Source organism: Myotis yumanensis, unplaced genomic scaffold (assembly GCF_028538775.1).
Source record: "Myotis yumanensis isolate MYYU_CA2020_CCGP unplaced genomic scaffold, mMyoYum1.0.hap1 SCAF_1, whole genome shotgun sequence".
Lineage (NCBI taxonomy): Eukaryota > Metazoa > Chordata > Mammalia > Chiroptera > Vespertilionidae > Myotis > Myotis yumanensis.
The window spans coordinates 56,974,455-56,999,951 of NW_027223752.1; the positions used below are offsets into that span (position 1 = coordinate 56,974,455).

Sequence of the window (25,497 nt, forward strand, 5' to 3'; positions counted from 1 at the left end):
AGCATTTGTGGCATGGTAGAAAGAATAATATGGAGCAATAACCCAGTACTGCTGTTCTATTCCTAATTTTAGTCTTGTGACCTTGAGTCATACCCTTTGATAAAATTATGCATCAAGCCTTTTTCGCAATGTTACTGTGAGGATGAAATGCAATAATATATGTAAAAATGCTATAACATAAAAATTCATAAACCTATATAAATTTATATATAATTTCATCATCCTATATAATAAAAGGCTAATATGCTAATTGACCGAACGGCGGAACGACTGGTCACTATGATGCGCACTGACCACCAGGGGGCAGATGCTCAACGCAGGAGGAGCGCCGCTCAGCCAGAAGCCAGGCTCACGGCTGGTGAGCACAGCGGCAGTGGCAGGAGCTTCGCCTGCCTCCGTAGCAGTGCTAAGGATGTCCAGCTGGGCCTCAGCCATCAGTCAGACATCCCCCGAGGGCTCCCAGACTGTGAGAGGGCGCAGGCCAGGCTGAGGGCATCTCCCCCCCCCATCCCCCCTCCCCCGCCCAGTGCACGAATCTTGTGCACCGGGCCTCTAGTTCTCAGTATAATACCACTATCTTGACCAAAGCTCTTTGAACTTTTACCACTAAGAAAGGTATCACTAGCAATGTAATTTTATTTCATACTCCATCTTTTCGGAATACAGTGATTTAAAAAAATGTGTTTATTTCTATTGTGGTAAAAATAACTTGTAACTTACCATTTTAACCCTTTTTAAGTGTACAATTTATTGACATTAAGTACATTCTCAGTGTTGTATAACTATCTCTGCTATTCATTTCTAGAGTTTTTTCATGATCCCAAACAGAAACTGTATATACCCATTAAATAGGAACTCCCCATCCTGCCCTTCTACTAGTCCCTGATTACCTCAGTTCTACTTTCCATCTTTATGAATTTGCCTAGTCTAAGTACCTCATATAAGTGGAATCATACAATATTTGTCCTTTTATGTTAGACTTACTTAGTAATATTTTTAAGGTTCATTCATGTTGTAGCATGAATCAGAATTTTGTTCCTTTTTAAGCTGAATAATCCATTGTATGTGTTTACCACATACTAGTATATAGGTTTTTATCCATCTGTTGATGGACATTTGGGTTGTTTCCATTGTTTGGCTATTATGAATAATATTGCTATAAATATTGGTGTACAAGTATCTCCTTGGGTCCCTGATTTCAGTTTCTTTGGGTATATACCTAGAATAAGAATTGCTGGATCATATGGTAATTCCGTGTTTAACTTTCTAAGGAACCACCAAACTGTTTTCTCAGAATACAATGTGGTTTTTTTTTTTAATCTTTATTTTTGAAAGTATTACGTATGTCCCTTTTGTCCCCCCATTGGCCCCTTATAACATGCCCCTGCCCCCTTCCCCAGGCCTTCACCACCCTATTGTCTGTGTCCATGGGTTATGCATATATGCATACAAGTTCTTTGATTGATATCTTTCCACCCACCCAACCTCCCCTGTCTTCACTCTGAGGTTTGACAGTCTGTTATATGCTTCTATGTCTCTGAATCTATTTTGTTCATCAGTTTATTTTTGTTCATTAGATTCCACATATGAGTGAGATCATGTGATACTTATCTTTTTTCTGACTGGCTTATTTCGCTTACATAATACTCTCTAGGTCCATTCATGCTGTTGCAAATGGTAAGAGTTCTTTCTTTTTTGCAGTTGTGTAGTATTCCATTGTGTAATTGTACCACAGTTCTTTAATCCACTTATCTACCGATGGGCACTTGGGCTGTTTCCAGATCTTAGCTATTGTAAATTGTGCTGCTATGAACATAGGAGTGCATACATTCTTTCTGATTGGTGCTTTGGTTTTCTTAGGATATACTCCCAGAAGTGGGATCACTGGGTCAAATGGCAGTTCCATATTTAATTTTTTTGAGGAAACTCCATACTGTTTTCCATAATGGTTGCACCAGTCTTCATTCCTGCCAGCAGTGGATTAGGGTTCCTTTTCTCCACATCCTCGTCAGCACTTGTCATTTGTTGATTTGTTGATGGTAGCCATTCTGACAGGTGTGAGGTGATACCTCATTGTCGTTTTAATCTGCATCTCTCTGATGATCAGTGACTTTGAGCATTTTTTTCATGTCTCTTGGCCATATGTATGTCCTCTTTGGAGAACTGTCTGTTTAGGTCCTTTGCCCATTTTTTAATTGGATTGTCTCCCTTTTGTTATATGAGTTTCCTATATATTTAACCCTTTATCGCATGTATCATTGGCAAATGTGTTTGCCTATGCAGTGGGCTCTGTTGTTATTTTGTTGATAGTTTCTTTTGTTGTGCAGAAGCTTTTCATTTTGATTTAGTCCCATTTGTTTATGTTCTCCTTAGTTTCCATTGTTTTCTCCTTAGGAGATGTATCGGTAAACATATTGCTACGAGAGATGTCTGAGATTTTGCTGCCTATGGTTTCTTCTAAGATTTTTATGGTATCACGTCTTACATGTAAGTCTTTTATACATTTTGAGTTTATTCTTGTGTATGGTGTAAGTTGATGGTCTAGTTTCATTTTTTGCATCTATCTGTCCAATTTTCCCATCACCATTTATTGAGGAGACTGTCTTTACACCATTCATTGTATGCTCTAGCCTCCTTTGTCCAATATTAATTGAGTGTAATGGCTTGGCTCAATTTCTGGGTTCTCTGTTTTGTTCCATTGATCTATATGCCTGTTCTTTTGCCAGTACTAGGCTGTTTTGAGTACAGTGGCTTTGTAGTATTACTTGATATTTGGTATTGTAATTCCTCCAACTTTGTTCTTCTTTCTGAAGATTGCTGCGGCTTTTTGGGGTCTTTTTTGGTTCCATATAAATTTTTGGAGTGTTTATATTCTAGGGACTGGTTTTTATAAGGCAGTGTTCACTGCAGTTTTTATGACCTTTGGGCCAAAAGTTTAAACAAAGAATCAGGTTATGTTTTCAGACTTTTTATTTAAGGCTTGTTGAGAAAGAGGGAAGGCAGAATGTTGTTAGCTAGTTATTATTATTTTATAATATGTTATGCAATAGGAATATTGAAAAAATAACATGTAGATATTAAAATGGTATAAAGATATGAACTATCAAATGGATAGTATTAGAATCAAAATTAGGGAATTAGAATCTAGTGGCTTAGTTAATAGAATTCATAGATTATTAATTTATAGCTTTTTAAATCTATTTCATAGATTGTGACAGACTTAATTCAAACTGGCTTTTTTCTACCATTTACCCACTTTCTAGGCTCAGTCCTGTTTCATTCACTCATTTGTTGGTACATGTTTTAGATACAAATTTATTTTGATACTAGAGGTCCAGTGCACGCAATTGTGCACGGGGGCGGGGAGGTCCCTCAGCCTGGTCTGCATCCTCTCCAATTTGGGACCCCTCAGGGGATGTCTGACTGCCTCTCAAAATCCGGGACCGCTGGCTCCTAACCGCTCTCCTGCTTGCCTGCCTGCCTGCCTGCCTGATCACCCTTAACCCCTCTGCCTGCCTGCTTGATCGCCCTCAACCACCTCTGCCTGCCTGATTGCCCCTAACTGCTCCCCTACTGGCCTGATTGCCCCTAACTGTTCCCCTGCTGGCCTGATTGCCCCTAACCACCTCTGCCTCACCCTGTACCCAGGACCTAGGATTCCCTCCCTCTGGCCAGCCACAGGCACCCAGGACCCGGGCCGGCTTCACTTGGGCTGGCCCCAGCCGCTGGCGCCTGGGACTGTGGGGCGTGCGGCTTATCCTTCTCCTGGGCTGCAGCCTGGCTGGTCCCCATTCCTCTCTTGAGAGCTCATTTGTGCCTGGCTGGTCCCCATTCCTCTTTCGTGAGCTCATTTGTGCCTGGCTGGTCCCCATTCCTCTATCCTCAGTGTTGAGTGTGTGAGCAGTTACTGCATGATGGAGTGAGGGCATGACAACCATTTGCATATTAGCTCTTTATTATATAGGATATTTAATAAAAGTTCATTTTGGGGATATGATCAATTTATCTATTTATTTATCTTATTTGCTACTTCACTCTGCATGGATCATTGAGACCTGATTTTATATATGGTTTTAATCTAATTTAACCCTTTGCGGTCGTTTGTCTACTCTCAGCCACCAAAGCTTTTTTACCGTTCTGGTCGTATGTCTGCTCTCAGCCACCACAGCAAGGAACCGTACGAATCTTAACTCTATTCATTCATGTATCAGTTCATAATTTCTCTGAAAGCTCATGAGTGTCTAAGCGACCTTGTCACGAACCAAAACATTGCCCCGACAAATCGGAGATATCGAAACTCAATACAAACAAACGCGGTTGTTCCACACTCGCCATGCAAAACACTGTGGCGAGTCAGTCGCCTTTTGAGAGTGAAGAAACCGACAAGCTTCGGAGATACTTTGCAGAATTTCAAATAAAGCTTTACAAATTATGTTTACTGTAATTAGGCATTCTCGCTTGTTAAGATATTTCAAAATAATACTCCAAAATGGCAAAAAGAAAGTTACCGAAAGAAGTGTACTGCGAATCTGAAAGTAACGATGAAGAGTTTTATTTTGGCACCTTGAATACTGACTCTGACGTAGAAAGTGATAACGTTTGTAGTGATTCTACTAGTAGTGACATAGTTCCAAAAAAGAATTAATAAATCTTGTTTATCCTTCATAATCTTGCATGTTATGTATCACTGCTCTTTCAATGGAAATTAATTCCGACCAGTACGACACCCATGTCCAAATTTAATACGACCACAAAGGGTTAACTCAATACTAAGAGTAATGTTCTGTAAATATGAAACAGTTTTCTTCTCATGAAATCAATATCAGGGTTGGAAGGTGCCTATCTCAAGCATTCTTAAATTCTCTTTGTTATAACTTTGTTCTGGGTTGCTATCTGCTTAGACACTTTAAGTGATGTAAAACTATTTTGGGAGCGGGTAGGGAGTATAGCACAGATTGTTCTTATATTGCACTTAAATGTCTTTCTGAAACTTTTACCCATCCTCCTTTTTTGCCATATAGAATATTAATACTCTTGCTTGTAATGGTTTTAGGATACAACAATTTTTTTGGAATATCAATCCTGAATGATAAATATATTAAGCCCTTGGACAGTTAGTCTGTTTAACAAAAATGCTCTTTTAGTGGTAGTATTTATTTAGTAGGTTAAAAGTATATAAAATGATAAATTAATGATTTTAAAAAAACTGTGAACCTCTGAAAAATAATGTATTTCTACTCACATATATGATCAAGAATTTTCTATAGTTGGCAGAAGTAATTTTATGAAAAGATAGAATGTACCACAAGAATTCAGGCAGGATTCCTATTTGTTCAGGATAGACTATTTTTAAATTTGTGAAGTTTCCATTTAGATCTGTTTGACTTTGTTGATAACTTGCTTAAATAGATTGTAACGTTAAGGCTCTGAGGATGCCTTTCTTAGCCTAGAGTCTTTGTCACAGCTCCTGGGAAGCCCTAGCAATATTTTGGTGAGAGTTTTGGACAAGTAGAATGTGAGTACATCCTCAGAATAAAAGAATGCCAAGATTGATATGAAATTAGGGAAAATATAAACTAGACATTGTTGAAAAAGGAACACACTTTCTGAACCGAACGAGTATGTCCTGTTGACCTCTATTCACTTGAAAAATTAGTTGTTTTTTTGTTTTGTTTAAAATCAACTTTATTGAAGTATCTATATACTAGAGGCCCAGTGCATGAAAGTTGTGCACGGGTAGGGTCCCTAGTGGCTGCTCGCTTCCGGCCGGGGTCTCCTTTCCCTGGCTGTCGGCTGCTGGCCGGGGCCTTCCTTAATTGCATGCTGCCCCCTAGTGATCAGTGCATGTCATAGCGAGCGATTAAACTCCCAGTCGGTCGAACTCCTGAGGGGACACTTTGAATATTAGGCTTTTATATATATACTAGAGGCCCAGTGCATGAAATTTTTGCACTGGTAGGGTTCCTAGCGGCTGCCAGCTGGGTACTCCCTCCCTTGCCCGGCCGCCTGCTGCTGCCTGCCGCCACTGCTGCTGCCGCCACTGCTGCTGCTGCTGCTGCCACCACCGGCTGGGGCCTCCCTCCAGTCTCCCGGCCGCCTGCCAGCGCCAGGGCCTCCCTCCCTTCCCCAGGCCTCCTACCAGTACCAGGGCTTCCCTCCCTTCCCCGGGCCACCTGCTGCCACCACTGGCCAGGGCCTCCCTCCCTTTCCCCGGCTGCCTGCCAGCGCCACCAGCTGGAGCCTCCCTCCCTTCCCCCGGCCAGTCTGTTCCCTGGTCGAACTCCCGGAGGAACTCCGGTTGAGGGGACAATTTGCCTTCTATGCTTTTATTATACAGGATAGCTATAAAAGCATAATATGCAAATTGACTGGATGGCGGAATGACCGGTCGCTATGATGTGCACTGACCACCAGGGGGAGACGCTCAATGCAGGCGCTGCCCCCAGCCCGCAGACCCCGATTGCCTGATTGGGGCCTGCTGGCCAACCTCTCGGTCTCTCCTCTGGCTGGCAGGCTTCGATTGCCCGTTGGGGAATGGGGAACCGGGGGTGGGTGGCAGCAGACATGGGCGGCGCCAGGCCAAGGCGGGTGCAAGCGAGTGGGCCCCCGATTGCCCTGCCAGTTCCCCCACACACAGAGGGTGACTGGTGGTGGGGAGTGGGGCCAGCCAGCGGCAGGAACGGCCAACCTCTTGGTTCTTCCCCCAGCCGGCAGGCTCTGATTTCCTGATGGGGAACAGGGAACCAGGGTTGGGTGGCGGCAGACGTGAGTGGTGCCAGCCCGAGATGGGTGCGATGAGTGGGATCCCAATCACCCCGCTGGTCACTCCACATACAGAGGGCGACCAGCGTTGGTGGCAGGGGGTTAGGGCTGGCTGCCAGCAGCTGGGGAGGATGGGCCCTGATTGCAGGCCATGCCTAGGGACTCAACCTGTGCACAAATTTTGTGCGCCGGGCCTCTAGTCCTATATAATAAAAGGCTAATATGCAAATCGACAGAACGGCAGAATGGTCACTATGATGTGCAGTGACCAACAGCGGGCAGATGCTCAACGCAAGAGCTGCCCCTGGTTGTCAGTGCACTTTCACAGGGGGAGCGTTGCTCAGCCAGAAGCCCTGAGCCAGGGTCATGGCTGGCGAACGCAGTGGTGGTGGTGGCGGGAGCCTCTCCTGCCTCTGTGGCAGTGCTAAGCCATCAGTCGGACATCCCCCGAGGTTCTCCCGGACTGTGAGAGGGTGCAGGCTGGGCTGAGGGCCCCCCCCCCCCGCCGAGTGCACAGATTTCATGCACTGGGCCTCTAGTGATTTATATAAAATAAAATACACTCATTTTAAGTGTGTTGTTTGATAAATCTATACACTTTTGTAACCACCATTCAAATCAACATAAAGAAATTTCCATTGTAGCAATAAGTTCCTTCATACTTTGCTCTTCTTATCTGTTTACTTGTTGATAGACATTTAGGTTATTTCCAGTTTGGGGTTATTTTGAATAAAGCTGCTATGGACATTTGTGTCCAATTGTTTGGACATATGTTTATGTTTTCATTTCTTTTAGAGTGGGATTTTGAGTCATAGGAGTTTTGTATATTTAACTTTATTAAAAAATCTTCAGTTTTCTTAAGTAATTGTATCACTTTGTACATTCAACAGCAATGTATGAGAGTTCCAGTACTTCACATCCTGTTAACATTTGGAGGTTGGCTAATTGAAAACTGGGTCAGGGTCATTGATAGAAATTGTGTTATGTGTAGACTTTTATAGAAATTATAACAGATACTTGATATACTTTAAAAGTTTAGTAATGATAGCTCATTTCGTACCATTTATTGTACATCTCTTATGTGCCAGAAAGTGTGTTAATGATTTTACATACATTATAATCTATAATCCTTAAAACAATTCCATAAGATAGAATATATTATCTTTATTTCACAGATAGGAGTTCTGGACTACTAATATTAGGCTTAAGATTTGATTTCAAGTTTGCTTCGAAACCCTAGTTTCTTTACTTAATTTCACTTCAAGATTTTGGTCCTTCCCTCTCTTTTATAGAGCTAGAATGAGTATGATTTCAATTAATATCATGGTCTTTTAGGGTTCCCAAATTAAATTGAGGGAGATCCAAAGATAATTATAAGAGTTAGAAGCCCCCAGGGAAAAATAAAGGACTGAAATGTTGTGTGTATGTGTGTTTTCAAACGAAAGAGCATGTATCTCTCAGATGTTAAGTATCTAATATAGATGCCATTTTCCCATGTATTATCTTAATTTGAGTTGTGAAAAGAAGGGGAAAATGTCAAAGCTTCAGAATTACTATGGAGGGAAGATAGGTAGTGGTAATAGTGTGTTTATTATTTCCAAGCTAAGTAATTGTTCTTGGAATGATCTTGTTTTACCATGTAGGAATCAGCCCATTGGCATTTATTTTTAAATATATTTTAGACAATTACTATTTAATTTTCTATAACTAGAGTTGTGTCACAGCTACTAGATTGAATTTTAGAGCAGAATTTTTGTAAGAAAGGTTTGGTCAGTATATTTCTTAATATATAGACAAATTGAGTGAAATAGTCCACATTTTGCAGATTTTTCTATTTAACAAAATAATTGTTTAACATTTGGATCCTTTAAATTTCATTTTTCCTTTTCCCATCTCATTTTGCAGACATTTCAACTTACGAATGAAGAGGGACACTTCCCTTTTTAGTGATGAATTTAAAGTAGAAACATCAAATAAAGTACTGGATTATGATACCTCTCATATTTACACTGGACATATTTATGGTAAGTTGAATCTTTAAGAACACTTTCTTTAAATTTTTTCTACACAAAGAAATATTTCAGAAAAGAAGGGATAAATGCTGAGGTGGTTTGAATATATATCATGAAGGGTATATTTATCTTTGAAGAATGAAGTAATCCTTGGATCTATCTTTGCATGTTTGTTTAATGTTGAATTATGCAGTGTCTGGCTTCTGAAAGTTTTGAATTTTTGACTCTCTCAATACCTCCAAACTTAGATTTAAAATTTTTTTTAATGACTTCTATAATTTTTTGATCATCCAAACAAGAAATTAGCAGTAACTTTGCTATGTTTTATAACAAGATGTCTGTAAAGATCATCTTATCCAAAAATAATGTGACAGTCATTGATAGGAAAATCCTCCTAAGGCCTTCCTCTTTACAATGTATTTGCTTTTGTTTACAATTCTAACAAATACCTCTTACTACATACACCAGATTATAAAGGTATTGGAGGGGTGGGGAACACACACATTGTTTTATTTTATTTTTTGACACGCACATTTAACCCAATAGAAAGTTATATTTGACAGCTTAGTAGTTTGGGAAGAACACAATAATTGTAGAAGTCATAAAAAAGCTTAAAAAGTCAGTCTTTTGGAGGTATTAGAGAAGGGCAAAATATCATTGTGTTATAACTCTGTACATTAATAAATACTCAAGGTGGTCCTCAGTTTTTAAAACAAAGTTAACTAAAAGTTAAATTTTAGCCCTAACTGGTTTGGCTCAGTGGATAGAGCGTCGGCCTGCGGACTCAAGGGTCCCAGGTTCGATTCTGGTCAAGGGCATGTACCTTGGTTGTGGGCACATCCCCAGTGGGGAGTGTGCAGGAGACAACTGATCGATGTTTCTCTCTCATCGATGTTTCTAACTCTCTATTCCTCTCCCTTCCTCTCTGTAAAAAAAAAATCAAAAAAAAAAAATCAATATAATATATTTTTAAAAAAATAAAAAAATAAAAGTTAAATTTTATTTCTATATATATTAGATTTCCAATCAATATTATAACATGAAAAATTAAGTGCTTAAAAAAGTGTTTTTTATTTTTTCATTATGCCAGATACATGAGGCATTTCTATGCTTAAAGTTTCTTACTTTTAGAATAAGCCTAAACTATTTAATAAAAATATTTTTGTATTCTTACTATTTTTTTAAAGTATTTTTTTTTCAGATAGGAAAGGAGAGGGAGAGAGAGAAACATCAATGATGGGAATCATTAATAGGCTGCCTCCTGCATGCCCCCTACTCAGGCATGTGCCCGGACTTGATATTGAATTGGCAACCTTTTGGCACAAAGCATGATGCTCAAACAACTGAGCCACATAGGCCAGGGCTAGGTTTTTAATGTTAGAATACAGTTTTCTCTTATTTTTATTATTTATCTTTCTGGACAAGTAACTTACAGTCTCTGCTTTTTTTGGCTTGGCAGTGGTCAAGAAAAGTATGACAGCTTACAGATAAAAACCATGCCATTTAAAATACCAGTGTCTTGGGCTCTTTGCTTCAGTTCATGATTATTTCAGAGGTCAACTAATTAATTTTAATCTATAACTTAGAAATTGTAGAAAGCCTGACTTTTGTTTTAATGAGAAAATTTTAAGTAAATTCAACTTTTAAAGCCCCCTCCTTCTACCTTCCATTTCTTCAAATATTTGATGGTTAGTGCTCATCTTTGTGACTATATTAAGAACCAAAAATACCTTTTTTTCTGTTTTGTTCTTTCACTAGGGAAGTATAATTGATGGGACAGAATTATAAATCTTTGTCCAGTATCATAAAAGAAATTGTTGGCATACTTCTGTTCAGATTGCTTTTGAAGTATTTGACACTATCTTACTTAAGAAACATATTTATAAAACCTAAAGGTGGTAAGGAAGCCACATAATGCAGAATATATCAGATTGGAAAAGAGCTTTTTTCTTATAGTAATTAGAGCCAAATTTCAAAAGGAACTTTAATATCTTTATTTTGAAAGTGTTTATTTTGTCACTGGGTCTATTTAAGTTAATTTAACAATTATTCTTTGATTAACTACTACTGTATACATGCCAGGCACTGTGCTAGGTGCTGGGAATTTGTCAATAAGACAGATGTTTTATTTCATTGTTGTTCCTAATAATTGTGTACATTTTAATAAATACTAATTGCTATTCACATCTCAAACTCAGTTTGATATATTTTATGTTAAAATTAATTTTCCCAGTGAATTTATATTATATATATATATGTGTGTGTGTGTGTGTGTGTGTATATATATATATATATATATATATACACACACACACACACACACACATATATATGTATATATGAATAGCTTTTTAAAGAAAAATGAATTTAACATTCTAGGCAAATTAAATTTTCAAGAGTTTGTTGCTTTCATTAATAGGTGAAGAAGGAAGTTTTAGCCATGGGTCTGTTATTGATGGAAGATTTGAAGGATTCATCCAGACTCATGGTGGAACATTTTATGTTGAGCCAGCAGAGAGATATATTAAAGACCGAACTCTACCTTTTCACTCTGTCATTTATCATGAAGATGATATTAGTAAGTACTTAATTTTTATCAAGTAGCCTTTTGCAAAAAGACATTTAAATAAAGCTATGTGGAGACAAGTGAAGCTTGAGCTGTTTTCTTTCCTTAGCTTATTAATCAGACTAGAAAATAGTTCACAACCAAAGTTTCAATTTAATGAATAACAGATCTATAGTACAGTGATGCAATTTCCTTACCAATCCATGCCAGTCCTACTTTGTTGATATGATGCAATCACTTCTATTTGAACTGTAAGTTAACCAATTTTGATTGAACTGGAAATCCTATATTCTGTACCAGCTAGTCATTTAATGCTATAATGCCTTTGTGTCTGTGTCCTACTCAAGCATCATTAGCTTCTTATGTAAATTTCAGTGTGGATATTTGTAGTGATTAAGAAATATTTTAGCCCTGACCGGTTTGGCTCAGTGGATAGAGCATCGGCCTGCGGACTGAAGGGTCCGGGGTTCGATTCCAGTCAAGGGCATGTACCTTGGTTGTGGGCACATCCCCAGTGGGGGGTGTGCAGGAGGCAGCTGATCGATGTTTCTCTCTCATGGATGTTTCTAAACTCTCTATCCCTCTCCCTTTCTCTCTGTAAAAAATCAATAAAATATATTTAAAAAAAAAAAAAGAAATATTTTAGGTATTTTAAAAAATTTCTAAGTCCTTTGAGTTTTTCTTTTTGGAATCTTAAAATAATGATTTCAGTTTGGTAAGATTCCAGATATATCATTATGGATTTTGTCCTCTACCATGGTCTTTTATATGATGGTGATTTGTTGGGAAAGTTCTTTTTCTGTGTTTTAAGAGTAGGAAATGTATTTAAACATCATCTTTTAATTTCCACCATTGTCTATGAATCCATAGTCATCTAATCATGAGAATACTTTAATGAAATACCACAGAAATTCATTCCTCTGATTATATGCCTCTTGAATAATCATATTTTATTTTTGACTGTAATTACACTAGTCTCTCAATTTTTGCCGGTTTTCAAAATTTGGCAGCTTCCTTCTAGTTTCATTTTCCTTTGTATAGTCAGGAATTTATTGTCAATAATAATATTCTCATTCCTAGTAATGTATTGGAAAGCCTTAACCATTTTGACTTTTTGTTCCATCAGCTATTCTTGCTTTTTTTCTGATCCTCTATTACTACAGAAAATAGCATAATTATTTTAGATGGGATACATTTATGATTTTAGCTGCTTGCTAAATCTCAAATTTATTAATGCTACTTACCGACATTTTTTTTAAATTAAATCTTTATTGTTCAGATTATTACAGTTGTTCCTCTTACCCCCCCCCCCCCCCCCCCATAGCTCCCCTCCACCCGGTTCCCACCCCACCCTCTGCCCTTACTCCCCCCCCCCCTCGGCCCCCCGTCCTCATCCATAGGTGTACAATTTTAGTCCAGTCTCTTCCCGCACCCCCCACACCCATTTCCCCCCCGAGAATATTCAGTCCACTCCCTTTCTATGCCCCTGATTCTGTTATATTCACCAGTTTATTCTGTTCATCAGATTATTTATTCACTTGATTTTTAGATTCACTTGTTGATAGATGTGTATTTGTTGTTCATAATTTGTATCTTTACCTTTTTCTTCTTCTTCCTCTTCTTAAAGGATACCTTTCAGCATTTCATATAATACTGGTTTGGTGGTGATGAACTCCTTTAGCTTTTTCTTATCAGTGAAGCTCTTTATCCGACCTTCAATTCTGAATGATAGCTTTGCTGGGTAAAGTAATCTTGGTTGTAGGTTCTTGGTATTCATCACTTTGAATATTTCTTGCCACTCCCTTCTGGACTGCAAAGTTTCTGTTGAGAAATCAGCTGACAGTCGTTTGGGTACTCCATTGTAGGTAACTGACTGTTTTTCTCTTGCTGCTTTTAAGATTCTCTCTTTGTCTTTTTCTCTTGGCATTTAATTATGATGTGTCTTGGTGTGGTCCTCTTTGGATTCCTTTTGTTTGGGGTTCTCTGCGCTTCCTCTACTTGTAAGTCTATTTCTTTTACCAGATAGGGGAAGTTTTCTGTCATTACTTCTTCAAATAGGTTTTCAATATCTTGCTCTCTCTCTTCTTCTGGCACCCCCATAATTCGGATGTTGGTATGCTTGAAGTTGTCCCAGAGGCTCCTTACACTATCTTCATATTTTTGGATTCTTTTTTCTTTTTGTTTTTCCGGTTGGGTGATTTTTGCTTCTTTGTATTTCAAATCTTTGACTTGATTCTTGGGATCCTCTAGTCTGCTGTTGGAACTCTGTATAATATTCTTTATATCAGTCAGGCCTTTCATATGCAAATATTCTTTATATCATATGCTTAATTTCTAGTTGGTCCTTGTTCATATCCTCGAGGGTCTTACTAGATTTCTTGAGGGTCTCACTAAATTTATCGGCAGTTTCTAGAAAATTCTTGAAAAACCTTATAAGTGTGGTTTTGAACTATATATCCAGTAGTTTGCTTTCCTCCATTTCTGTTATTTGTGATGTGTTTCTTTGTCTCCGCATTTTTTATGCTTCCCTGTGTTGATAGAGTGGTTTTCTGTGCTAGGTGTCCTATAGGGCCCAGTAGCTCAGCCTCCCCAATTACCTGAGGTGGACACGCTTGGTGTACCCCTTTGTGGGCTTTGTGTACAGTCTTGTTGTAGTTAAGCCTTGATTGTTGTAGGAATCACTGGGAGGAATTGACCTCCAGGCCAATTGGCTGTGAGAATCAGCTGTGTCTACAGTGGGAGAACTTCTGTGCTGAAGACACCCTTCTGGGGCCAGACTTGCTTCAGTGGGGCTTTGGTGCTCACTGAGTCGCCCCCTGAGTGTTTCCCTTATGGACCTGAGGAGTTGTAATCTGGATGGTCCCACTCTGACCACTGGGTACACTGGCTCTTGGATCTCTAAGGAGGTGCTAATTTAGCCTCTGCCTGAGGCTACCCATCAGGAGCTATGGAGAGATCTGCAGATTCCTCTTCTTTTTTTGGGGTTTGGAGGTGCCCAGATGAGGCCCAGCTGTGAAGCAATGCAAGCTACTGTGGGGCCTTGGGCCTTCTTTTGGATGTTCTGGGTCTCTCTGACCCAGCTGCAGTTTGTTAGGTGATTTTCAGATTGCAAAGGGCCAGGCCTTTCATATGCAAAAGCCTCTGCTAGCAGCTTAGGTGGGGCTGGGTCTCAGAGAATCAACAGGGTGGAGCAAACAGCTATGGCAGATCCTCAGTCCTACCCTAAGAGATCCTGTGTTTCAGTGTCCCGGTAATCACTGCAAGCACCTCTGAGAGAAAGCCGCCTTGAGTTCCGACCGATGCCAGACAGTCCAGTTTCTCCCCATGTGAGTCTGGGTCCCCAGAGACTCGCCCGGAACTGGAGTTCTGAGCAGTCAGGAGCTGGAGACTCCCTCTCGATTGAAAAAGACAACTGTGTCCTCAGTTGCCAGCCCTTTCCACGTGCGCTTCTGTACCTCTGCACTTTACTTCCGCACCTCCTCTGAGTCTGTGTGTTTTTCTCTTTCCTTCTAGTTGTAGAATTTCCACTCAGCTAGCCTTCCTGTGGTTCTGGATGATGTCCGTTTTGTCTTTTAGTTGTATTTTTGAATTTGTTGTGCGGCAGCAATTTCAGGTGTTTATCTATGCTGCCATCTTGGTTTCTCCTTACCCACATTTTTTTTAATCCTCACCCAAGGATATGCTTTTTTTAAAACAATATTTTTAAAATTGATTTCAGAGATGAAGAGAGAGGGAGAGAGAGATAGAAACATCAATGATGAGAAAGAATCATTGATTGGGTGCCTCCTGGGGCCTGCTGGGGATTGAGCCTGCAACCCAGGCATGTACCCTTGACTGAAATGAATCCTGGACCCTTCAGTCCGCAGGCCGACGCTTTATCCACTGAGCCAAACTGGCTAGGGCCAAGGATATGTTTTTTAATTGGTTTTAGAGAGCGATGAAGGGAGAGGGAGGGAGAAACATTGATCTGAGAGGGAAACATCAATTGGGTACCCCCCATACATGTCCAGGAAGCAAACCCATGACTCTTCAGTGTATGGGACAATGCTCCCACCAATTGAGCCACACCAGCCAGGGCTTATTTACTCACATTTTTACTCATTTTTATTTGATTCCCTTTCCAACTTCCTCTCCTGATATTTCAAACTCTCCTTGATCTCTAAGCTGTAGTCCTCCTTTACAAATTGGATTATGAATTCCTTGGTTTCCTTTATTTCTGCCAACAGAATTATTACTATTTGATTTGTATGTTACTTTGTAATTTTCTTAGTAATTTAATCTTTTTTCTTTTTTCTTTTTAATCCTCACCCAAGGATATTTTTTCATTGATTTCAGAGAGAGTGGAAGAGACAGGGAAAGACAGAGAGAAATATTGATGTGAAAGAAACACATCGATTGGTTGCCTCCTGCATGAGCCCCGACCAGGGCCTGGTCTGGGAAGGAGCCTGTAACTGAGGTGTACATGCCCTTGACTGGAATTGAACCTGGGACCCTTTGGTCTGAAGGCCGATGCCCTAGTAATTTAATCTTTTTGCAGAGTTACCTTCCCTGTCCAGTATATGTAATTTCTCTAACTGCAGTTTCTGTTTTTTTTTTTTTTTTTGGTTCTTTAACATTCCAAATATTTATGTTTGGAGCAGGTTCTTCACAGACACATAATGAAATCTTGAAACATTTTGCCTGCAATGTTTTCTCAAAATAAACAGACCTTTTGGGAAAGGAAGGGGAGGAAAAGAGTAATATAAAAGATTTCAAACTCAACTTTATCCTCCCATTATATTGTAATCAAACTTTTTCCTTTGTTTTATACTTCCCACAAGTGCCCTCCACTATGTTTGTTCTGTCTTTTATGATTTATTTTATTGCATTTTCTCTCTCTTGTTTCTCTCCTCTTATCTAGTTGTATGTATAGTAGTTTAAGCATATTCTGTTCTTTTTTTCCCACTTTTATTTCTTCCTCATCATATAATTGTATTTGACCACTTTGCATTTTACTGTCTTTCAACTACTCTCCTTTATGTCACCCTTTCTTTCTCCCCCAAAGATAATGAGTTAACTTGGAGGATCAGTGACATTGGATGTGACTTTCTATCTATCTCTTTTGTCATTTAACTTTACCATTGACTTCAGCTCTTTAATTTTTATTTGTCTAAGTAAATCTATATTCAAAGAAAGGAGGCTGTTTCACATTATTTTTATTATTACATGCCAATTGTGGTTTTAGAGCTTAAAATAGTAATGTTTAGAGTGATTTTATTTGTAACTTTTTCTGGTAAATGGAAATGGAACTATATGAGAATGACAGTATGGGAAGGAATTGTTTTAAATGGGGCTGGTTGGTCACTGCAGTGCGCGTCATAGTGACCGGTCATTCTGGTTGTTTCCCCTTTCCAGTTGCTGGGCTTTTATATATATAGATTAATATAATATAATAAAGTTTGGATTATTTGATTGGCTTTGGTGATTCATCGGATGTTATTGGAGTGATTACACCAAGTTTTGACTGTGAGAGAGTCATCTCATAAGCAAGCCTTGGACTTTGCAGTCAAATTCTTAGCCTGTCAGTCATATAGAGGGAGGGTTGCCTTGCTGGGAGTGGTCAAGATGCAAAGTCTACTCTAGTTAGTATGGAGTGAGATGTGGGTGTTTTATGCATGGTTCTGTTGGGGAGAAAATCTGAACTGTAAATGTTCCTCTTCCTGGAGTTGAGAGTTAACTAGAGCTATTTCCTGCTTGAGGCCATATAACAATATATGTATTATTTGTATTTGCACCTCCTACAACAAGACAAAAGCAAAAGGCTGGCATGCAGAGGAACTGGAAGAAAGGCAGTAGATTTAAAGCTGATCTTTGTTTTAAATAGGCCTACTATTCTACACCAATGACTCATTCTTTGTGAAAGAATATGCTGTTTGGCCTTTGCAGGGGAGCTACAGTGCATCTTATGATTTAGCAGCTCAATGAGGGTTTATTCATTAGTTGAATAAAGGCTTTTCTAGAAATGGGATTATATTGTCAGTAATTTTAAAGGGAAAATGTCATTTAACATGATGACCAGGGAAAATAGGCTCTTTTAGAGAAGTTTTTAAAGTACTGTATATAGGAAAAGTTTTATGCATGATCTTTTTTTTTTTTTTTTTTGTTCTTTCTATTGGGAGAGTTTTGTTTTTTTTAAAATATATTTTATTGATTTTTTACAGCAAGGAAGGGAGAGGGATAGAGAGTCAGAAACATCGATTAGAGAGGAACATCGATCAGCTGCCTCCTGCACACCCCCCACTGGGGATGAGCCCGCAACCAAGGTACATGCCCTTGACTGGAATCAAACCTGGGACCCTTTGGTCCGCAGGCCAACGCTCTATCCACTGAGCCAAACCGGTCAGGGCTGTTGAGAGAGTTTTGTGCTTACAGAATTTGATGCATATATAATATTGCTTTGTTGCTTTGGAAATTTTTTCATCCTAAATATCAAGCTTTCAAAATGAATATATGTCTTTAATTTATAATATATAAAATACAATTTACAAAGAATAAAACACTCTCATTTTTCTTTTTAAATATTCTAATTCTTGATGTTTCTAATTAAAATTTTTTTAGTGATTGATTTTTTTTAGAGAGAGAATGAGAAACATTGATCTGTTGTTCCACTTATTCATGCATTCATTGGTTGACTGTTGTATGTGCCTTGACCAGGGATCAAATCCTCAACCTTGGCATATGTGGATGACACTCTAACCAACTGAGCTACTAGTCCTGGGATTCTAATGTTTTAAATTACAGTGTACAATATAGTTTTATTATTTTTCATTTTCCTATATATTTAAACAGTATAAGAGAATTTTAATATTTTGATAAAAAAATTTAAAAGTAATGGAACAATTTTAATTTCTCCCATTCATTATTAAGATCACTTTGCATAGTTTCAGCTTGTATGGTTAATTTTACTGCCTCTAGTAATGTAGCAAAGTGAGGACTGCTAGTGGTTAACTAGATATGTAGGATTGAGAGTGGACTCTGAAAATAGAGTATCATTGTCAGGTAGCATAAATGAACTGGTTTAGGTTATAGATTATGATTTTTGTGTGAGGGTATTCATATTACCAGTTTTTCTCCAGCTTTATTCAGCTGGAGCAGTATAAGTAGTGAGTTGAATTTAAACAGGATTTGGTTGAGGATTGGGAGATGCGTGTCAAGGGAGATTAAAGCAAATGCAACGGAGTAATTATAGTAATAATTCACTATTGGATTTAAGGTGAATAAGGAAAAGAAAGAGAATAGCCAGTGATGCAAAGTTGAACAGGTGCTAGTATTGGTAGATTAAAGGGTCTTAGTGGTGTTGAAGGAGCATTAGTAGATACAGGGTCTTAGTGGTGTTGAAGGATTGTTGGAGTCTAGAGGGAATGTTCTGAAAAGGTAAGTTGTAGAAAGAAAGTATGATTTAGAAGTTGAGATGATGAAGAGGTTTCAGTTATTAGTAATGACAGGTTCAAAAGTATGACCATATGAGTGAAAAGTTGAAGTAGGAGAAGACTGTCAGAGAAAAGGTGGTATGAGTGTATTGGAAGGATCATCAACATGAATGTTGTAATCACTAAGAATTATGGGTAGTGTCAGAAAGAGTGACAATGAGTTAGGAGCTAAAAATAAGAAAATAGAGGGAAATAGTGATTTGTGGGGGCAGCAAATACCTATAATAAATTGAAGTAGTTGGTGGTTTAGTCTCCTGTGTCTGAAAGCCAGGCCACAGTGAGAATAGTCTTGATGGTCCCAAGGCAGATAGTGGTAAATAACTGTGAGTGTTTAGTGAAGTGAGGGGCAGAGGAATTTCTTGTAGGAATAGGAAGAGTTCTGGGGTTCCCCTTTGATTCCTGCTAGAGTCCTCCTGATGGAGATGAGGAATGCTACAGAAGGATTCTCTTTATCCCTGCCAGATGATGGATCAGAGAAGGTGATTTTCTGAAATATAGGTAGGTAGGTACTCTCTTCTTGATTCTAGCCAAATGCTACCTGTTGGGATGGGATAGGTGCAGGGACTCTTATTACTGAATCTAGGCCATCTTTTCACCCTGGGGACTGATGGCCTGTTAGGTTGTGGTTCTATTCTTAAGTTTCTGATAGTCTGCTGGCTTCCTTTCGATTTCAGATTATATTAGCCTATAGGCATTGTGGTATTAGGTACTGATACTTATTTGCCTTCTGACTGTGTGGAGGAGTGGTAGAAAGAAATCCACATATTGTGTATATATCAGTTACATGTATGATACAGACATGTATGTGTGTATACCTATATATTTGTTAAACTTTATATATTTTATCAAGTAGATTAGACACTCATTAAATACTATGTTTGATTATCTTAATCTTAGGGAAGTAAAATTTGCTATCCCAAATGTGTCTCTTTGGCATGTGAATTATTTAGACTGATTTATTTTTATTTATTTATTTATTTATTTATTTATTCCTCACCCAAGGATATGTTTATTGATTTTGAGAGAGAGAGAGAGAGAAACATTGATTGGTTGACTGCCATTTGTGCCCCGACTGGGGATCGAATCTGAAACCTAGGTATGCACCCTGACCCAGAATCGAACCCCCAACCTTTTTAGTGTATGGGATGACACTCTAACCAAGTGAATCACTCAGCTGGGGCTAGGCTGATTATTATTATTTAAAAAAAAAATTTTTTTTTATTGATTTCAGAAAAGGAGAGGAAGAGAGAGACAGAAACATCAATGATGAGAGAGAATCATTGACCGACTGCCTCTTGCATGCTTCTTACTGGGGGTTGAGCTTACAACCCAGCCATGTGCCCTTAACCGGTCGAATCCGGGACCCTTCAGTCTGCAGGCTGACACTGTCCACTGGGCAAAACCAGCTAGGGCTAGGCTGATTATTTTTAAGAAACAGAAGATTCAGGAAATTTTTCTTTGGCCTCCACCATAAGTGCTTAAAAGAATTTAGATAGAGGGCTTATTCCAGGAAGGGAGTTATCATCAGACATAACAACAAAGAATTTGAGCAAAGTGTGGTGGTGTTATTGACGAAGTTGGAGTATCCCCTTCCCTACTGAGTGCTGGGCGTGAAGTCCTTATGATATCTCTAGAAAAAGATTTTCTGAGACCCGTGCAGGAGGATGAGTGATATTTATTTGCATGGAATTACATGCATTTCCCTTAATCCAGTTATAGAAAAAGTATAGTGGGGCTTCAGTAGAGCTAAAATCAGAGCCAGTGTCCAGAGTTTCCATTCCATATTGCAGTCAGGTCCAGTTCAGCATCAGACTAGTTACAGTCCAGTAGTCCATTGTGTGTGGGTGTCCATATGGCTATGTGCCATGTAGGCAAAAGCCAGGAAGCAGGGGTGAGAGCCCCAGAAGCCAGGAGTCACATGCAACATGCCAAGAACCAAGAGTACAAGAGCAACTAAGAGAGTGAACTCCTTTGTTCAGGGGATTAAATATTCAAAATTTTCTTGCCCTTGCAGTGGCCATGCCTATTCTGGCCAATGATCTGTTCCTAGGTGTGACTGACAGACAAGCACCTTCCCTATGTCACCCCAGCTTTACTGGGCATGCATCTATTTCCCCTCCATTGGACCCTTGGGGAGTGTAAAGTTGTACCTTCCTGGAGAAGTTGCCCAAATAATATGCCTATAATATTTGGCCTTTCCTTTGCTCCTGTCCTGTTATTAATAACTAGGTTACACGGTGTCAGTGGTGGAGGTGGTGGGGGATTAGCACGGCTTGTTTGTTCACATTCTTCTCTGTGTCCCTTTGTCTCTGAATGGCTTGGCAAACATTTATTCTTTTTTTGTTGTTGTTAATCCTCACCCAAGGATATTTTTCCATTGATTTTTTTTTTTTTTTTTTTTTTTAGAGAGAGAGAGAGGAAGGGGTGTGGAGAGACAGAGAGAGAGAAACAGCGATGTGAGAGAGACACATTGATTGGTTGCCTCCTGCACATGCCCCGACCACGGTTGGGGGTGGAGCCTGCAACTGAGGTACGTGCCCTTGACTGGAATCAAACCTGTGACCCTTCAGTCCACAGGCTGACACTCTGTCCACTGAGCCAAACTGGCCAGGGCTAAACCTTTATTCTTTTATTTCCCTTGAACGTCGTCTTCTCCTTTGAAGTCCCAGACCACTCCCCTCTTTCCCTTAGCCTCAGATGTTACATAATCTTCAGTTACTTGGCTGCTCTTTGGACCTCATATTCTTTTGGAGCTCCTGTATATAGAAAATTAAATTTGATTTTTTCCTGTTAATCTACATGTCAATTTAATTCCTATACCAGTCAGAAGAACCCAGAATGGTAGAGGAGAAAATTTTCCTCCCTGACATGTTCAAATGCCCAGCATCAGTGCCAATTATTGAATGCACAGAGTGTCATTGTATTTAGTATTATTAATATCTGGAAAATATATTTTATCGAGATACTATACAATAGAGATTGCTGATTATATATAAACTGGTGGCCCGGTGCACGAAATTTGTGCGGGGGGGGGGGGGGGGCGGGGGTTGTCCCTCAGCCCTGCCTGCACCCTGTCCAATCTGGGACACCTTGGGGGATGTCCGACTGCCGATTTAGGGATTGGGCCTAAACTGGCAGTCAGACATCCCTCTCACAATCCGAGACCGCTGGCTCCTAACTGCTCACCTGCCTGCCTGCCTGATTGCCCCTAACCATTCTGCATACCAGCCTGATCGCCCCCAATTGCCCCCCCTTCTGGCCTGATCACCCCTAACTGCCCCCTCCCCTCGCCAGCTTGCTCGCCCCCACCTGCCCCTGCCTGCCGGCCTGTTCAACCCCAACTGCACCCCCAGCCAGACTGCTGGCCCCTAACTTCACCCCCTTCTGGCCTGCTCTTCCCCAAGTGCCTGCCCCCCCCCCCCCCAAGCTGGCCTGATTGCCCCCAACTGCCCCCCCGCACCCCCTGCCGGCCTGCCCGCCACCAACTGCCCTCCCTCCCCCGCCGGCCTGCTTGGCCCCAACTGCCACCCCCTTTTGGCCAGCTCACCCCCAACTGCTCCCCCTGCTGGCCTGCTCGCCCCCAACTGGTCCCCCCTCCCCCCCACTGGCCTGATCACCCCTAACTGCCTCTGCCTCGGCCCCGCCACCATGGCTTTGTCTGGAAGGACATCCAGAAGGTCTCCCGGTCTGATTAGCATATTAGCCTTTTATTAGTATAGACTAGAGGCCCGTTGAACGAAGAGATTCGTGCAATATGCCTTACTTCCCCCTGGCTGCTGGCACCTGTTTTCCTCCGGCACCCGGGACCCAGACCTTTGGTCTGGCTGCAGTGGAGAAGCCAAGCCTCTTCAGTCTTCAGTCTTCAGTCTTCACTCCTCGCCTACGTGTGCAAATTAACTGCCATCTTTGTTGGGTTAATTTGCATAGTCGCTCTGATTGGCTGGTGGGTGTAGCGAAGTGACACCAATTTGCATGTTTCTCTTTTATTAGTGTAGATTAGAGATTAGAGACCTGGTGGGGGTGGGGGCCTCAGCCCGGCCTCACCTTCTCTAATCTGGGACCCCACCAGGGGACATCCCTCTCGCAATCCGGGACCACTGGCTCCTAATCGCTCGCCTGCCTGCTTGATCACCCCTAACCCCTCTGCCTGCCTACCTGATCGCCCCTAACCACCTCTGCCTGCCTGCCTGATTGCCCCTAATTACTCCCCTGCTTTCCTGATCGCCCTAACTGCTCCCCTGCTGGCCTGATTGCCCCTAACTGCCTCTGCCTCAGCCCCCGCACCCGGGATCCAGGCATCCCTCCTCCGGCCGGCCACAGGCACCCGGGACCTAGGCTACCTTCCCTCTGGCCGGCCGCAGGCACCTGGGACCCAGGCTGGCTTTGCCTGGGCCGACTACAGGTGCCTGGGAGTGCGGGCGGCTTCGCCTGGGCTGTCCGCAGGCGCTCGGGCTCGGCTTTATCAGGAAGTATGTCTGGAAGACGTCCGGTCTAATTAGCATATTACTCTTTTATTAGTATAGATCAGACATGTATACTCTTCTTTGGCTTTCCCTGTTACATTAAAGAAAATGATGTTTTACTGGTAATTGTTTACGATAAGGATATTTTTGTTCTGTTCTTGAATTTAGTAAGATGTTCAGTTAAATGCCATGCATGGGGTTGGAAGCTATAAAATTCTCTCTTCCAGAATGCTTTGCAGCATGCCTTTTGTGCCTGTGTAGGAGCAGATTCAAAATGTATTTCATAATATGCTTTTAATGAAGGTAAATTCTAATTTCTGTCATGATCAGCTTATGATTTTTATTCTTTCTCAAATTTGAATAAAATTAGGCATATTGCCCTAACCGGTTTGGCTCAGTGGATAGAGCGTCAGCCTGCGGACTGAAAGGTCCCAGGTTCGATTCCGGTCATGGGCATGTACCTTGGTTGCAGGCATATCCCCAGTGGGAGGTGTGCAGGAGGCGGCTGATCAATGTTTCTCTCTCATCGATGTTTCTAACTCTCTATCCCTCTTTCTTCCTCTCTGTAAAAAAATCAGTAAAATATATTTTTAAAAAAATCAGGCATATTGACTAACTTTTGGAGGGCTTAAAACTTGATTGCTAATGAATCTCACAGCTTTTTGCTCTGAAACTGAAAATCTTGCATGGAGTAAATCCTTCTTTTGAGAAACTGTTTGAAAATGATAACAGTATTTCTCTAAGCATGCAATATATTTAATCTGGGTATTATAGAGTCTACTAGCTTCTATCTTTAGTTAAAAGATGGACTTAATTACTGTACTTATCAGTCTTCAACTTAAGTGTATGATTGATTTTTTAGCAAAAGTTGTATTTTTTAGGATGAATGAAAACTAGTATAAATGAAAACATTTAGAAAACTATAACAAATACCAACACTGGTAAAAACAAAACAAAACAAAACAAAAAACTTCTGGCCAAAACCGGTTTGGCTCAGTGGATAGAGCGTCGGCTTGCTGACTGAAAGGTCCCAGGTTCGATTCCGGTCAAGGGCATGTACCTGGGTTGCGGGCACATCCCCAGTAGGAGATGTGCAGGAGGCGGCTGATCGATGTTTCTCGCTCATCGTTGTTTCTAACTCTCTATCTCTCTCCCTTCCTCTCTGTAAAAAATCAATAAAATATATTTAAAAAAAAAAACAAAAAAACTTCTGATATGCTAGAGCAAGATTATTTTGTTATTTTCTGTGATAAAAAATTTGCCAGATCCCTAGTGGAGAACAGATATAAAATAAGTTCTGTTCTTGACAAAACTTTTCACTACGTATTAAGATTATGCTAATTACAGTACCAAACAGCCCCCTATTCAGTGACAAAGTGCACTAAAAGCTTATTTCTCACTATGTAACAGTTTAATGTGAGTATTCCTTATCAGGCAGCTTTTCTTCTATAAGTGAGTAGGAATCCAGGTTACTTTATTTTATGCTATTCTGTACTATAATGCAGTTCCCAGTTGTCTCCTACCAGCCATTTAGAAGGGAAAAAGAGCATATGGGACCCTGGCTGGTGTACTTCCCTACTGCTCATATTTCTTCAACTAAAAACTAGGTTATTTACACCTAGCTTGGATGGGAGGCTGGGAAACTTAGTGTGGATTTGTTCAGGATAGTGAGAAACCTGTTTGGTCAGTGACTGCTAAACCTTGCCAATAATGAAATTGTTTTTTCAAATAAAATCTCTGAACATTTTAAAACGTATTTTTAGAAGTGGTTACATGATTGATATACTATTAGGAGGGGTTTTGGGGAAAATTGTATATTTTGTAAACAGATTATTCCCAACCCCATATACCTTTTTAAAAAAAATATTTGGTAGTGGTGAAGCATGTGGAATGGGGAAACCAGATATGATAGGCATTTAGAGGATGTCATCTGAAAACAGGCTGTAATGATGTACCCACAAGGCTTTTCTTTTGAAAGGCTAAGTTAAGTAGTTTTTTTATTTGGAAGTGGGGCCATGATGCCATGCTCTTTTATCTGTGCTCATGTTCATGTGTGAAATACAGCAATTTGGTTATGGAGGTTATTAAGATAGTTTTATGATAAGTTAGAACTATAGTTTAAATAGGCCTTTTTTTAATATGTTGGGAGATTTCTAATTCAACTCAAAGAATTTCATCAAATGTTAAATATATGTTTATTTCATTGAACTTAAATTAGTACAAGA

The 25,497-nt window shown here is 40.1% G+C and overlaps 1 protein-coding gene across 1 annotated transcript in view; it reads left to right on the plus strand.

The window, feature by feature from the left end:
- The window catches only part of ADAM10 (ADAM metallopeptidase domain 10), a 165,145-nt gene that overhangs the window by 60,565 nt on the left and 79,083 nt on the right, over positions 1 to 25,497 (plus strand). Inside the window, exons 3-4 of the mRNA XM_070421866.1 lie at positions 8,668 to 8,786; positions 11,194 to 11,352. Coding sequence (XP_070277967.1) covers positions 8,668 to 8,786; positions 11,194 to 11,352 — 278 coding nt within the window. The remainder of the gene's footprint in view (positions 1 to 8,667; positions 8,787 to 11,193; positions 11,353 to 25,497) is intronic.